At 42.8% G+C, this 13779-nt stretch overlaps 2 protein-coding genes across 11 annotated transcripts in view; one reads left to right on the forward strand and one right to left on the reverse strand.

The window, feature by feature from the left end:
- ralgps2 (Ral GEF with PH domain and SH3 binding motif 2) overlaps nucleotides 1-13779 on the forward strand; it is a 227166-nt gene that overhangs the window by 166136 nt on the left and 47251 nt on the right. The gene's annotated exons all lie outside the window — the stretch shown is intronic.
- Nucleotides 1-13779, reverse strand: part of angptl1a (angiopoietin-like 1a) — a 72542-nt gene that overhangs the window by 25117 nt on the left and 33646 nt on the right. For 2 of the 6 annotated variants that reach the window (XM_061888166.1, XM_061888165.1), the window contains exon 1: nucleotides 9885-10169. The exons of 1 other annotated variant lie outside the window; for it this stretch is intronic. Coding sequence is in view for 1 of the 5 variants with exons in the window: in XM_061888163.1 (XP_061744147.1) it covers nucleotides 3921-3999 (79 nt within the window). In the remaining 4 variants the exon portion in view is untranslated. Of the gene's footprint in view, nucleotides 1-3920; nucleotides 4071-9879; nucleotides 10171-13779 lie in introns of those variants that run through there. 3 more of the 6 variants (XM_061888167.1, XM_061888164.1, XM_061888163.1) reach the window with 3 other exon arrangements.

A 13779-nucleotide genomic window follows, 5' to 3' on the forward strand; every position in this document is an offset into this window, starting at 1 on the left:
AACAACGCTTGTAAAATACTCTCACCAGTGAAGCATGTTTAATAGAAACAGTGGGATTTTCTAACAATTAGGAATGTTTGTGTCATGTTTGTTCCCCTACAAAAAATATATCAAAACAAAAAATATGTTTTTTTCTTCATCTTTTTCCGTCATCACACATTTCTGAAAGAGGTCCAGGGAGCCCCTAGGGCGGCGCCATACAGGCTCCCTGGAGCTTTTTCAAAAATCTATAAAAACAGAAATAGATTGGGGAAAAAAAATATATTTTTGTTTTAATAGGGTTTCTGTAGAAGGACAGCGTGACACAAACCTCCCTAATTGTTAGAAATACCACTGTTTATATTAAACATGATTCTCTGAGAGCGCTGTTTTGTCCTACTAATTTTGGCAGTCCTCAAACTCACCATAGTTTGTTTACATGTACAACTTTCTTCATTGATGCCAGAGAAATAAATATTTTATGTCCCTCATTCTTTGTTTCATTTTGTCCACCAAACTTTTTATGCTTCCTTGATGTTCTCGACTTGTGTTGAGTGCTTATCAAGCATATTTGTTCAGTGCGTTACTGCAAGCTAATCGATGCTAACATGCTATTTAGGCTAGCTGTATGTACATATTGCACCATTATGCCTCACTAGTAGGTACGTAGGAGTTAATTTAATTTCCTTTTCTTATGTCCTCTGTATTTCATTTATATCTGCATTTCTGATGACATATGATCAGTATGTAATATTGGCGCCGTGTCGTTCCAGACCACAGCAAACGTTAAGCTTGCAAAGATTGTTATAATTCCATTAGAAGACAGCTTACTGTTTACTTTAAGTTGGACACACACATCTATACCTTTGGCCATTCTAAGCCAGTAATTTAGAAGAGTTATCTCACCTTTTGAGAAGCTTGCGTTTTAATAATATTCTCCAATGTTGTAAAAATGTGTAGAATAAATTTTACATTTCAACATATCTGTCAACTAAGATTTGTGTCAGCGACACGTGGCCATTTTGATAGCAGGCTAATATAGACACTTATATCTTGTGTTGACTTCATTATATCACTAATAGTAGGCTTTTAATTTTTTGCGGCCCCAGACAGATTTTTTTTATTTTTATTTTTGGTCCAATATGTTGCTTTAATCATTTTGGGTTGCCGACCCCTGTCCTATGCATAAATGTAGTACAGGGGTCACCAACCTTTTTGAAACCAAGAGCTACTTCTTGGGTACTGATTAATGCGAAGGGCTACCAGTTTGATACACACTTAAATACATTGCCAGAAATAGAAAATTGCTCAATTTACCTGTAATAAATATATATATATATATATATATATATATATATATATGATTAAAAAAATGGGTATTTCTGTCTGTCATTCCGTCGTACATTTTTTGTAGAAAATAAATAATGGAAAAAACACTTCATTGAACAGAAAACAGGAAAAAAAATCAATAAAATTTTGAAACATAGTTTATCTTCAATTTCGACTCTTTAAAATTCAAAATTCAACCGAAAAAAATGAAGGGAAAAACTAGCTAATTCGAATCTTTTGGAAAAAATTAAAAAAAAATTTATGGAACATCATTAGTAATTTTTCCTGATTAAGATTAATTTTAGAATTTTGATGAAATGTTTTAAATAGGTTAAAATCCAATCTGCACTTTGTTAGAATATATAACAAATTGGACCAAGCTATATTTCTAACAAAGAAAAATCATTATTTCTTCTAGATTTTCCAGAATTTTTTTTAAAAAAAAATTCAAAAGACTTTGAAATGAGATTCAAATTTGATTCTACAGATTTTCTAAATTTGCCAGAATATTTTTTATTGAATTTTAATCATAATAAGTTTGAAGAAATATTTCTCAAATACTCTTTGTCGAAAAAACAGAAGCTAAAATAAAGAATTAGATTAAAATGTATTTATTATTATAGCTCGGTTGGTAGAGTGGCCGTGCCAGCAACTTGAGGGTTGCAGGTTCGATTCCCGCTTCCGCCATCTTGCCGTGTCTTGCCGTTGTGTCCTTGGGCAAGACACTTTACCCACCTGCTCCCAGTGCCACACACACTGGTTTAAATGTAACTTAGATATTGGGTTTCACTATGTAAAAGCGCTTTGAGTCACTAGAGAAAAGCGCTATATAAATATAATTCACAAAAATTCACTTATTCTTTACAATAAAAAAAAAATACTTGAACATTGATTTAAATTGTCAGGAAAGAAGAGGAAGAAATGTAATTTATGTGTTTAAAAATCCTAGAATAATTTTTAAGGTTGTATTTTTTCTCAAAAATTGTCTCTCTGAAAGTTATAAGAAGCAAAGTAAAAAAAATAAATTAATGTATTTAAACAAGTGAAGAGCAAGTCTTTTAAATATTTTCTTGGATTTTCAGATTCTATTTGAGTTTTGTCTCTCTTAGAATAAAGAATGTCGAGCAAAGCGAGACCAGCTTGATAGTAAATAAATACAATTTAAAAAATAGAGGCAGTTCACTGGTAAGTGCTGCTATTTGAGCTATTTTTAGAACAGGCCAGCGGGCGACTCATCTGGTCCTTACGCGGGCACCACGTTGGTGACCCCTGATGTAGTATTTTCTCCCGAACTCTTAAATAAATCACCCTGCAGTGATTTAGCAAAGCAATATCCTGGGAAAAATATAGATATTTTTATAGCCTATGTACTTCTCTCCCCCAAATTCGCATCTGATTTATTGACTCTCCCACATGTCCAAAAGGGCCCTAAAATCTTCAGCACTTCCGTTGCCGTGTGCAGGGAAAGTAAAAACAAATGTACAGCAAAGGAGCGGAGACAAAAAGCCAACGCTGCAACAACAACTCTGCACGAGGACGCGGTCCAAGCCTTTGATTACGACATCGTGTCACCCGGCCATTGTTTGTGTTACACCACGCACACACAAGCGGGCTCCTTTCTGCTTGCTGACACAGATGTTACGGCGCAAACCGCTGAGAGACATCCAAACAGGAGTAGGGAGAAGAAAAGGGTTGCATGTTGATAAGTAGACTATTGGGAGGATGTGAGGTCAACACAGCATGATGTCTGACCTGCACTGAAGGCCTATAGAGGGAAACCCCTTCAACAGATTGCCACCACCAGCATGGGATGGAAAATGCTTTGTGTTGCAGTAATAATACTGGTGGTTTATGTCCCCCCCCCCCCCCCCACCCCCTGTCTGGTATACACTACATGTGGGGGATATTAAATGGGAGTATGGAACTATGCAAATTGGGCTCGAGCCAGAGATTGTGTTAAAGGGGAACATTATCACAATTTCAAAAGGGTTAAAAACAATAAAAATCAGTTCCCAGTGGCTTGTTGTATTTTTTAAAGTTTTTTTTCTAAATTTTACCGGTCTCGGAATATCCCTAAATAAAGCTTTAAAGTGCCTTATTTTCGGCTCTCTGCGAAGACACTGGCCATTTCCCTGTGACGTCACACAGTGCTGCCAGTGTAAACAAACAATGGGAATACCACAGCAAGATATAGTGACATTGGCTCGGATTCAAACTCGGATTTCAGCGACTTAAGCGATTCAACAGATTACGCATGTATTGAAACAGATGGTTGGAGTATGAAAATATTGAAGAAGCAACTGAAGCTATTGAACGGATAGCTATTGACGCTACTCATAGCCATAGCATGGCCGAAATAGCTGCGTTAGCATCGCCGGTAAAATGTGCGGACCAAACGATCAGGACTTTCGCATCTTTTGACACTGGAGCAACTTAAATCCGTCGATTGGTAAGTGTTTGTTTCGCATTAAATGTGGGTGGAAGGAAACGTAATATAGTTGCAAATGCATCTACAGGTTATCCATACATATCTGTGCCATGTCTGCTTTAGCACCGCCGGTAAATAGCATGTTAGCATCGATTAGCTGGCAGTCAACATCAACAAAACTCACCTTTGTGATTTCGTTGACTATCCTTGCAAATGCATCTGCAGGTTATCCATACATCTCTGTGCCATGTCTGCCTTAGCATCGCCGGTCAAATGTGGAGACACTCCAGCACATTCAATGGGGGTCTGGCGGCAGACACTTTCGCATCTTCAGGCCAGTGGTGCAACTTGAATCCCTCCCTGTTAGTGTTGTTACAACCTCCGACAACACACCAACGAGGCATGATGTCTCCAAGGTTCCAAAAAATAGTCAAAAAAACGGAAAATAACAGAGCTGAGACCCGGTGTTTGTAATGTGTTGAAATGTAGTGAAATGTAGTGTGTTACCTCGGCGACGTCACATTCTGACGTCATCGCTTCCAGCGCGATAAACAGAAAGGCGTTTAATTCGCCAAAATTCACCCATTTAGAGTTCGGAAATCGGTTAAAAAAAATAGATGGTCTTTTTTCTGCACCATCAAGGTATATATTGACGCTTACATAGGTCTGGTGATAATGTTCCCCTTTAGAGGCCTACTGAAACCCACTACTACCGACCACGCAGTCTGATAGTTTATATATCAATGATGAAATATTAACATTGCAACACATGCCAATACGGCTGCTTTAGTTTACTTAATATCAATTGTAAATTTCCCGCGAAGTATCCTGTTGAAAACGTCGCGGAATGATGACACTCATGTTGACGCGTGCTTGTGACGTTATTGGTTGGAGCGGACATTTCAGCCCGGCACCACACACGGCTAAAAGTCGTCTCTTTTCATCGCATAATTGCACAGTAATTTGGACATCTGTGTTGCTGAATCTTTTGCAATTTGTTCAATTAATAATGGAAACGTCAAAGAAGAACGCCGTTGGTGGAAAGCGGCGGATTGCAGCTCTCCTGTCCAAAGGCAAAACCTAGTAACTCACTTCTAGCTGATTTGGAGAAAACAAAGGAAAACCAGTCTATCGGTTTAGCTCAGTTGGTAGAGTGGCCATGGCAGCAATTTGAGGGTTGCTGGTTCGATTCCCGCTTCTGCCAACCTAGTCACTGCCGTTGTGTCCTTGGGCAAGACACTTTACCCACCTGGTTCCAGTGCCACCAACGCTGGTTTGAATGTAACTTAGATATTGTGTTTCACTATGTAAAGCGCTTTGAGTCACAAGAGAAAAAGCGCTGTATAAATATAATTCACTTCACTTCACTATCTTGATGCTGTCTTACAAAGATCTACAAAGTCATCAAACGTATAGATCAGGGGTTTCAAACTCTGGCCCGCGGGCCAAATTTGAGACAATATTAAATTAACATTAGAGCTGGCCCGCCAGTATTATACAGCGGCGGTGCATTCACTGCTAATTCTAATACTTGCCAACCCTCACGATTCCCATGAGACTCCCGAATTTCAGTGCCGTGCCCCCCCGAAAATCTACCGGGGCAACCATTCTCTTGAATTTCTCCCGATTTCCACTCGGACAACAATATCGGCGGCGTGCCTTAAAGGTACTGCTTTCAGTGTCCTCTACAACCTGTCGTCATGTCCGCTTTTCCGCCTTACAATCAGCGTGCCGGCCCAGTCACGTAATATATGCGGATTCTACACACACACAAGTGAATGCAAGGCATACTTGGGCAACAGCCATACAGGTCACACTGAGGGTGGCCGTATAAACAACTTTAACACTGTTACAAATATGCACCACACTGTGAACCCACACCAAACAAGAATGACAAACACATTTCGGGAGAACATCCGCACTGTAACACAACATCAACACAACAGAACAAATACCCAGAACCCTTTGCAGCACTAACTCTTTCGGGACGCTACAATATACACCCCGGCTACCAACAAAACTCGATTTTGCATGTGACTATAAAGTTATATAAGGCTTGCTTGTTTTAATATTCAATGCAAAACTTGTTTGGGTCCCTATTAAAAGGTTAAGTTGTTCAACTTTGGCCCGCAGCTTTGTTCAGTTTAGAATTTTGGCCCACTCTGTATTTGAGTTTGACACCCCTGGTATAGATGTTTTCTTGAGCGTTCATTTTCTTGCCGATTGAGCCATGGATTGAATCTGCTCTCATGAACGTGTGCCCTTTCTCTAGATATTTGATCACAATCTCGGGTGGGCCCCATTCTGCGTTTGCACATTGGCCAAGAGCCGTGTACAGCGTCCGGTTTTTATTTTGACCTCCACAGTTATCTGCCCAAAAGAGTATGCAAGGGGAAGAATCAAGAACGATACATTTAATGAAGGTGCTTGCAACGTCCTGGGCCAATCTTCCAAATATCCCCTCGTGCCATAATATCACATAATCAGGTTGACCGTCGGCCCCCATTCGTGCAAACGTCTCATTAAAGACAATAAGGCGACTGACAAAGAATATTCGATTGGTCCCTTGAGATACTAGGTTTTTCTGTTGTATCTACGCGGTTATGTGGTAGTTGCTAGGTCCCGCCATGCGCGTAACAGCTTACTTACGGAACAAATTACAATATCGCATCCACTAATGTAAAGCATATCACCTAGGAACTCCAAAATTATTATCAGCTCAGTTTTGACCAAAATTGAGTTACTGGGTTTTGCCTTTGGACGGGAGAGCTGCCTTTAGCAACCGAAACACAGCCGGTGTTTCTTTGTTTTTTGCGAAGCTTTAACACAGAGCGGTCAAGCGAACACGTTTCTCTACGTCAACCCGCAAGTTTTTGGATAGGACAATTGTGATATTAAGTCGGCTCTTACCGGAGACTTGAGTGGAATATGCGACCTCCTCCTGCAGCTCAAAAAGGCAGCTGTGATCTTGGCTCCTCGGATTCTCTCAGAGACACTGGCGTTCACCGCACCCATGCGACTTTCAGGTATGACTTTATAATCTCACTAAAACACTATTAACACAATAAGCAGATAAGGGATTTTCCTCAATTATTCTAGTAAATGTGTCTAATTACATCTGAATCGCTCCCACTGCCGTCGCTATTTTTTTTCTTCTCCTAGTGCTAGTGCTTCACTCTAACTTTCCTCATCAACGAATATTTCATCCTCGCTCAAATCAATGTGGAAATCATCGCTTTCTCGGTCCAAATCACTCTCGCTGCTGTTGGCTATGATTGTAAACAATGTGAGGATGTGAGGAGGTCCACAACCCGTGACGTCACGGACACATCGTCTGCTACTGCGCCTTTTTTTTTTTTTTTTTTTATAAGTGCTTCACTCTAACTTTCCTCATCCACAAATCTTTCATCTTCGCTCAAATTATGGGGAAATCGGCTTTCTCGGTCCAAATAGCTCTTGGTGCTGGAGGCCATGATTGTAAACAATGTTGGGATGTGAGGAGCCCTACAACCCGTGACGTCACGCGCACATCGTCTGCTATTTCCAGTAAAGGCAAGGCTTTTTTATTAGCGACCAAAAGTTGGGAACTTCATCGTCGATGTTCTCTACTAAATCCTTTCAGCAAAAATATGGCAATATCGCGAAATGATCACGTATGACACACAGAATGGATCTGCTATCCCCGTTTAAATAAGAAAATCTAATTTCAGTAGGCCTTTAAAGTCTTTTTTTTAGGATTAGGAAGGCGAAAAATGACGTGAAGAGGATGAAATTGAGATGTTTTGTCGGATTAAGTGGGTCACATTTAGAGATAGATGTCGCTCTTTCTGGCTACTGATCTATCTACCATTCCGAGGCAAAGTGCCCTCAAGGGAGGCCCCCCCCATCTGTTTTCCTTCTTCTGTAGTGAAACCCTAAACATGTTGGCTGATGTTAAGGTCAGAGGTCCGTATGTGGGATTACGGTTCTGCTCCACCCTTCCTCAACTGAATCCCCCTTCCCCTCCATGGTCCATCTGCTCCTGCAATCAATCGGGCTTTGTGGAGACCCACCTCCGCTTTCCTCTGGAATAAATGCACAAACATGAGTTCATATAAGGCCCCCTTCTCTTTCGCTATCTGTCACTCTTGGTCAAGATAAGGACTCCCCAATCTCCCAACACCCTCCTCCATCACTGCAGGATACTCATCCCATTCGCCCCCGCAAACCGAGGGCCCCCACAACCCACGCCCCTTTTTTCGAAAACACAACCCTCCTCTGTGCTTCCTTAAGACACACAGGCATTGTATTAAATCTTATTAAATCTTTTGGAAATTCTGACCGTCTACCCTGGTAGTTGAAACCATTTGGCCCCTTGCGGTAAGTTCCCCCTCTCCTGAACGTAACATTACAGAGTAGTTTAATTTGAGAAGAGCCGCGAGGTGATCTGGGGAAGACCGGAGAGTCAGGAGCAATTAGATTAACTAATAGTTCTGATTCAGATGCCTCTCCTGTGTAGTTTTTTCACATTGCTGAAGTGGACATGCTTCGTTAAATCAACAAAGGCGCTCCCTTTGGTTTTTACTTTGTAACACATGCCTCTCCTTCTCCCGTGTTTCCCCTGACCCTCTGACTGACCTCCTCCTCCTCTTCTCCATGATGACCTGCCCCTCCAACTGTGTCCGAGCTCTCATTAAGAGGGAGCTTTCACAGAGCAACCATAAACAAGACATCTCTGAGGATTCTGCGACCGCCTTGGGTCGGGCCTAATGCAAGCTTATCAGTCATGCGGCCAGTCCGAGTGAGGAAGGTCTGTGTCTCTGTGTGTGCACCGACGCTAAAGCACATCTGTAAAGTACAAACATTTGGCCTCTAAGGGCCAAAGTGAAAAAGTTCCAATGGGCCGTGGGCTAACCCTAAGACATCGTTATAAGTGTTAAGCCCCATACCTCCACATTTAAAGAGCTGGGGATTATCACCTTTGATAGATGGCAACTAATTACCCTTGCGGACATGCAATTAATGATTGTGTGAGCTTGATATATGTTAGTAAGAAAATCTATTAGCTACGGTGGACCAGACGAAATGATACGGCAAGCCAAATTTGACCCCCGTTGCCCCAGTTTGGGCACCCCAGCTCCAAAGGCCCTGTCTGACTCTGTTTGAGTTGATAAAGATCACGTTCGATCAAGATTCACACACAGTCCTTGCGTCAAATATTGAGTTCCAATCGGCCTCCGTCCCCACCGCCCCATAACAGCCGTCTGACTTAGCTATCAATCTCCCGCTGGGTTTCAACCCGGTCTGTGGCGGGGCGGCGGTTAACCGGCGCTGACAGGTCGCCATGCATCATCCAAGTGTACGTCCAGGGAGCTTTAAAACCCTTAATTTTCTGCTCAAACCCAGTTGAGGGTCAAGAGAAGAGTTAGTTTAGTTGTGTTGAACCTCAGTCTCAGGTGAGGGCTGCATCTTGAGCACGGAATGCCCTGGATGTTTGTCAAGCAGCTGGTTCCTCTTGTATCCCCGTCTTCTCTTACCCCACGTTTTTTATTTTCCAGACTTATTGCATAATATTATGATTTACTCTCTACAGGAAAGCACGCTCTCTCTCCTCTTGCCATTGCTTCCCTTTTTACCGGACTATTTTGGACTGTCCCTTTGCTCTCGTGGCAATTGACGGCAATCCCAGATGCTCTTTTTGAACAGAGACCAGCGCGCAAGCAAATGCAGACAAAGTTGAGTGTCCTGTCGGTACCATTAGCGATCAGTTCTTTTGCTATCATGGCTCTGGAACATCTGTGCTTTAAATCCTGGAGAAGCACAGGTTTTTCATTAAAAAAACAAACAAGATTGAGCTCCAGATCTCTCCATCTGATCAGGTCAACTTCCCTCCAGTGTTTGACTGGAATGCTTAGCTAAGCTCTACTTTTTTTGTCGGTCTACTTTCTCTTTCTGTGCAGCTAGGGTGAAATATTAGAGAAACGTTACATAATCTGCTTCCCCTCCTAATTATTCTCAAGGAATCCACTCAGCATCAGTTGACAACAGAGAAGTCTATCGCTATCTGCAGCTGGAGCTTCCAGTCACGAAAGCCCTCTCTTCCTGAGCTCACACAGCTGCCCAGACGCTCACACAAAACAAAGCTGACTCAAGAGTTCTCTCACCTTACTTTAATTAGCAGCAGTGATGTTGAGTGTCTCACAGTTACGGATTGGCGCTGTGTTGTGTCCTCATCAAGTTCCAGCGTCCAGGATTCATCGCCGTCCCCTTGTCCTCAACCTCCAACTTCCACTCTTAACTCCACCCCCCCTTTTGTCCTCCTGCTACAACTCACTAATGTGTTTCTTAATTCTTGCTATAAAGGCCTACTTCCCTTACTTCCTTATCCGCGAGCAGGCTTCAAAAGCCGGCCAGACTGAACTCAGACGACGCATGCTTTGACTTTTCTACAAAGGATGGGGGTGACTTAAGGGAGGAGAAAAAGCAGGGGTGTGGGAGTTAAGGGATTGCCCACCCCACCTCCCCGGTTTTCTTTGGCCTGGCCCAGCCTACTTCTGATGTCACTGATTGGGCCAAGAGGAATGAACCATTTTTCCTTGCATTCTGAGGCTATCAAACACAGGTGGTGCAATAAACCTGAAAGATACAATGGTATGGTAGTTTTAGCCTATAGACTTGGACTTCCTTTTATTGCCAATTAAATTTGAACTTTACAGTACAGATGAGAACGACATTTCGTTGCATTAGCTTGTTGTAGTGCAGTTGTGATCAAAATTATTCAACCCCCACACAATTTTGGTGTTTTAGCAAGTTGGACATTTATTCCGTATTTTGTTTATAGTCATATCAAATAAAGATGCATTAAATAGACAAATGCAACTTGAATTACAACATTATATTTTGTAACATACCAAACAGTGTCATTTCTCTTAATATCTCATTGACAAAATTATTCAACCCCTTGAAGATCGTAACTCTTAAGAACAGAATTTGAATAAGGTATTTTCAATCGGGTGTTGAAAACACCTGAAGATGTGATTAGAACCATAACGAGCAACAATTAAACTGATTGAAAAAGACTGTGACGCTCAGCTTCTTGTAGATGGTCAATGGTGTATTTGCAACTTGGTGAAGTCCAGGGAGTGGTCAAAGAAGTCAAGAGAGGAGGTAATTTCTCTTCATAAGAAAGGATATGGATATAAGAAAATAGCAAAGACATTACACATTCCAAGAGACACACTTGAGAGCAGAATTTGCAAGTTTAAAGCTAAAGGCACAGTGGAAACACTACCTGGGCGTGGTAGAAAGAGGATGCTGTCCGGTATTTGAAGCGTACAGTGGTGAAAAACCCCCGGGTAACAGCTGAGGAACTACAACAGGACATTGCAGAGGGGGGAACGCAGGTTTCGTCCCAGACAATAAGGCGTACACTACGAGATGAAGGCCTCCACGCCAGAACTCCCAGGCGCACCCCACTTCTGACTACCAGGCAAAAGAAAAAAGACTCCAGTATGCCCAAAATCATCTGGACAAACGCCAAAGGTTTTGGGAATTTTGTCAATGAGATATTAAGAAAAATGTCCTTTTTTGGTATTTTGTAAAATACAGTGTTACAATTTAAGTTGCATTTGTCTATTTGGCACATCTTTATTTGATATGACTATAAACAAAATACGGAATGAATGTCCAACTTGCTAAAACACCAAAATTGTGTGGGGGTTGAATAATTTTGATCACAACTGTAAATAAAGATTACTGCACAGATAAATATATTGCCCTTTTGCATTTGCATCAACGTATATGGATGTATGTTATATTGTCTTTATATTCCAGCCAGTTAATCCATTATTAAGCGAACAAATTGCAAAAGATTCTGCAACACAGATGTCCAAAATATGCGATTAAAGCAGACTACTTTTAGCCGTGAGTGGTGCTGGGATAAAATGTCCGCTCCAACCAATAACGTCACAAGCAGGCGTCAACATAAGCGTCATCCTTCCGCGACGTTTTCAACAGGAAACTTCACGGGAAATTAAAAATTGTAATTTAGTAAACTAAACCGGCCTTATTGGCATGTGTTGCAATGTTAATATTTCATCATCAGACTGTGTGGTCGGTAGTAGTGGGTTTCAGTAGGCCTTTAAAGACTGTAGTGTGCACCATTTTTCTTTTCTTTTGTAAAATCTTGGCATCTTTCGCCATTCTTGGTCCTCTGAAGAAACTTTTTGCACTTTTCGCCATTTGAACGGTTCCACCAGCCTAAAACAATGCAGGAATATAGTATTTTTCGTCGAGAAAGGCAAGGCCCAGAACGCTATGGCAACAGAAGCTCGCTGGCCCACCACTTCGAGCCTGGCATAGTTAGTTAATGAGCCGGGCGTGACGTCAGGAGACCACAACCTATAAAACGCCCTGAAGAAAGTCATTTTGGAAAAGGCAGCCGTAGATTTTGACTTTTGTACGAGCTAATCATAAAATGGAATGAACATTAACTCAATAAAACAATTTCACATCTGCAGTACTCAATGCCAGAAAATTGGCAGGTTGACTTTTTCCCCCCTTTTCCGTTGGTGCCGTTTACACAGAATAGCGGGGGGGGGGGGGAAAAACTCCTTTAAACCCCCGTGTGGAAATGATACAACTCCCAAAGGCAGAATTTGACCATGTCAGCTTAGTGGCCCCACTCCCTATCTGTGTCCTTAAATACTGGCCATGTCAAGAACTACTGGTATTACTACCAGATGGCCTTTGTCCCCCCCCATTCCCTGGCAGACCGAGTCATCTATCCATCCATCCATCTTCTTCCGCTTATCCGAGGTCGGGTCGCGGGGGCAACAGCCTAAGCAGGGAAACCCAGACTTCCCTCTCCCCAGCCATTTCGTCTAGCTCTTCTCGGGGGATCCCGAGGCGTTCACAGGCCAGCCGGGAGACATAGTCTTCCCAACGTGTCCTGGGTCTTCCCCGTGGCCTCCTACCGGTTGGACGTGCCCTAAACACCTCCCTAGGGAGGCGTTCGGGTGGCATCCTGACCAGATGCCTGAACCACCTCATCTGGCTCCTCTCGATGTGAAGGAGCAGCGGCTTTACTTTGAGTTCCTCCCGGATGGCAGAGCTTCTCACCCTATCTCTAAGGGAGAGCCCCGCCACACGGCGGAGGAAACTCATTTCGGCCGCTTGTACCCGTGATCTTATCCTTTCGGTCATGACCCAAAGCTCATGACCATAGGTGAGGATGGGAACGTAGATCGACCGGTAAATTGAGAGCTTTGACTTCCGGCTCAGCTCCTTCTTCACCACAACGGATCGGTACAACGTCCGCATTACTGAAGACGCCGCACCGATCCGCCTGTCGATCTCACGATCCACTCTTCCCTCACTCGTGAACAAGACTCCTAGGTACTTGAACTCCTCCACTTGGGGCAGGGTCTCCTCCCCAACCCGGAAATGGCATTCCACCCTTTTCCGGGCGAGAACCATGGACATGGACTTGGAGGTGCTGATTCTCATTCCGGTCGCTTCACACTCGGCTGCGAACCGATTCAGTGAGAGCTGAAGATCCCGGTCAGATGAAGACATCAGGACTACATCATCTGCAAAAAGCAGAGACCTAATCCCGCGGCCACCAAACCGGATCCCCTCAACGCCTTGGCTGCGCCTAGAAATTCTGTCCATAAAAGTTATGAACAGAATCAGTGACAAAGGACAGCCTTGGCGGAGTCCAACCCTCACTGGAAATGTGTTCGACTTACTGCTGAGTCATCTAATGAGCAATAAATATAAATGCAAAAAGTAAATACATTTGTCGTGAAGGACATAATCCCCAAGTTTCTTGAATGCGCTTTGACCTCCTCTTCACCTGATTACTTTCGCCAAGAGCTCCTGACTTTCCGACTTTCTCTATTTTCCTCTGGGAGAGGCTGATTACAGATTTCTGACGGTCGTCCAGCCCTTCCAACAGTCGAGCAGAGATCCAGCATATTGGCGCTGTTTTTGGAGCTGTCCTTGCTCCAGGTGTGTAGTCTGACCCCGCTGGCTGCCTATCAGCACTGTCATTTACTTTTAAC

Source organism: Nerophis ophidion, linkage group LG26 (genome assembly GCF_033978795.1).
Source record: "Nerophis ophidion isolate RoL-2023_Sa linkage group LG26, RoL_Noph_v1.0, whole genome shotgun sequence".
Lineage (NCBI taxonomy): Eukaryota > Metazoa > Chordata > Actinopteri > Syngnathiformes > Syngnathidae > Nerophis > Nerophis ophidion.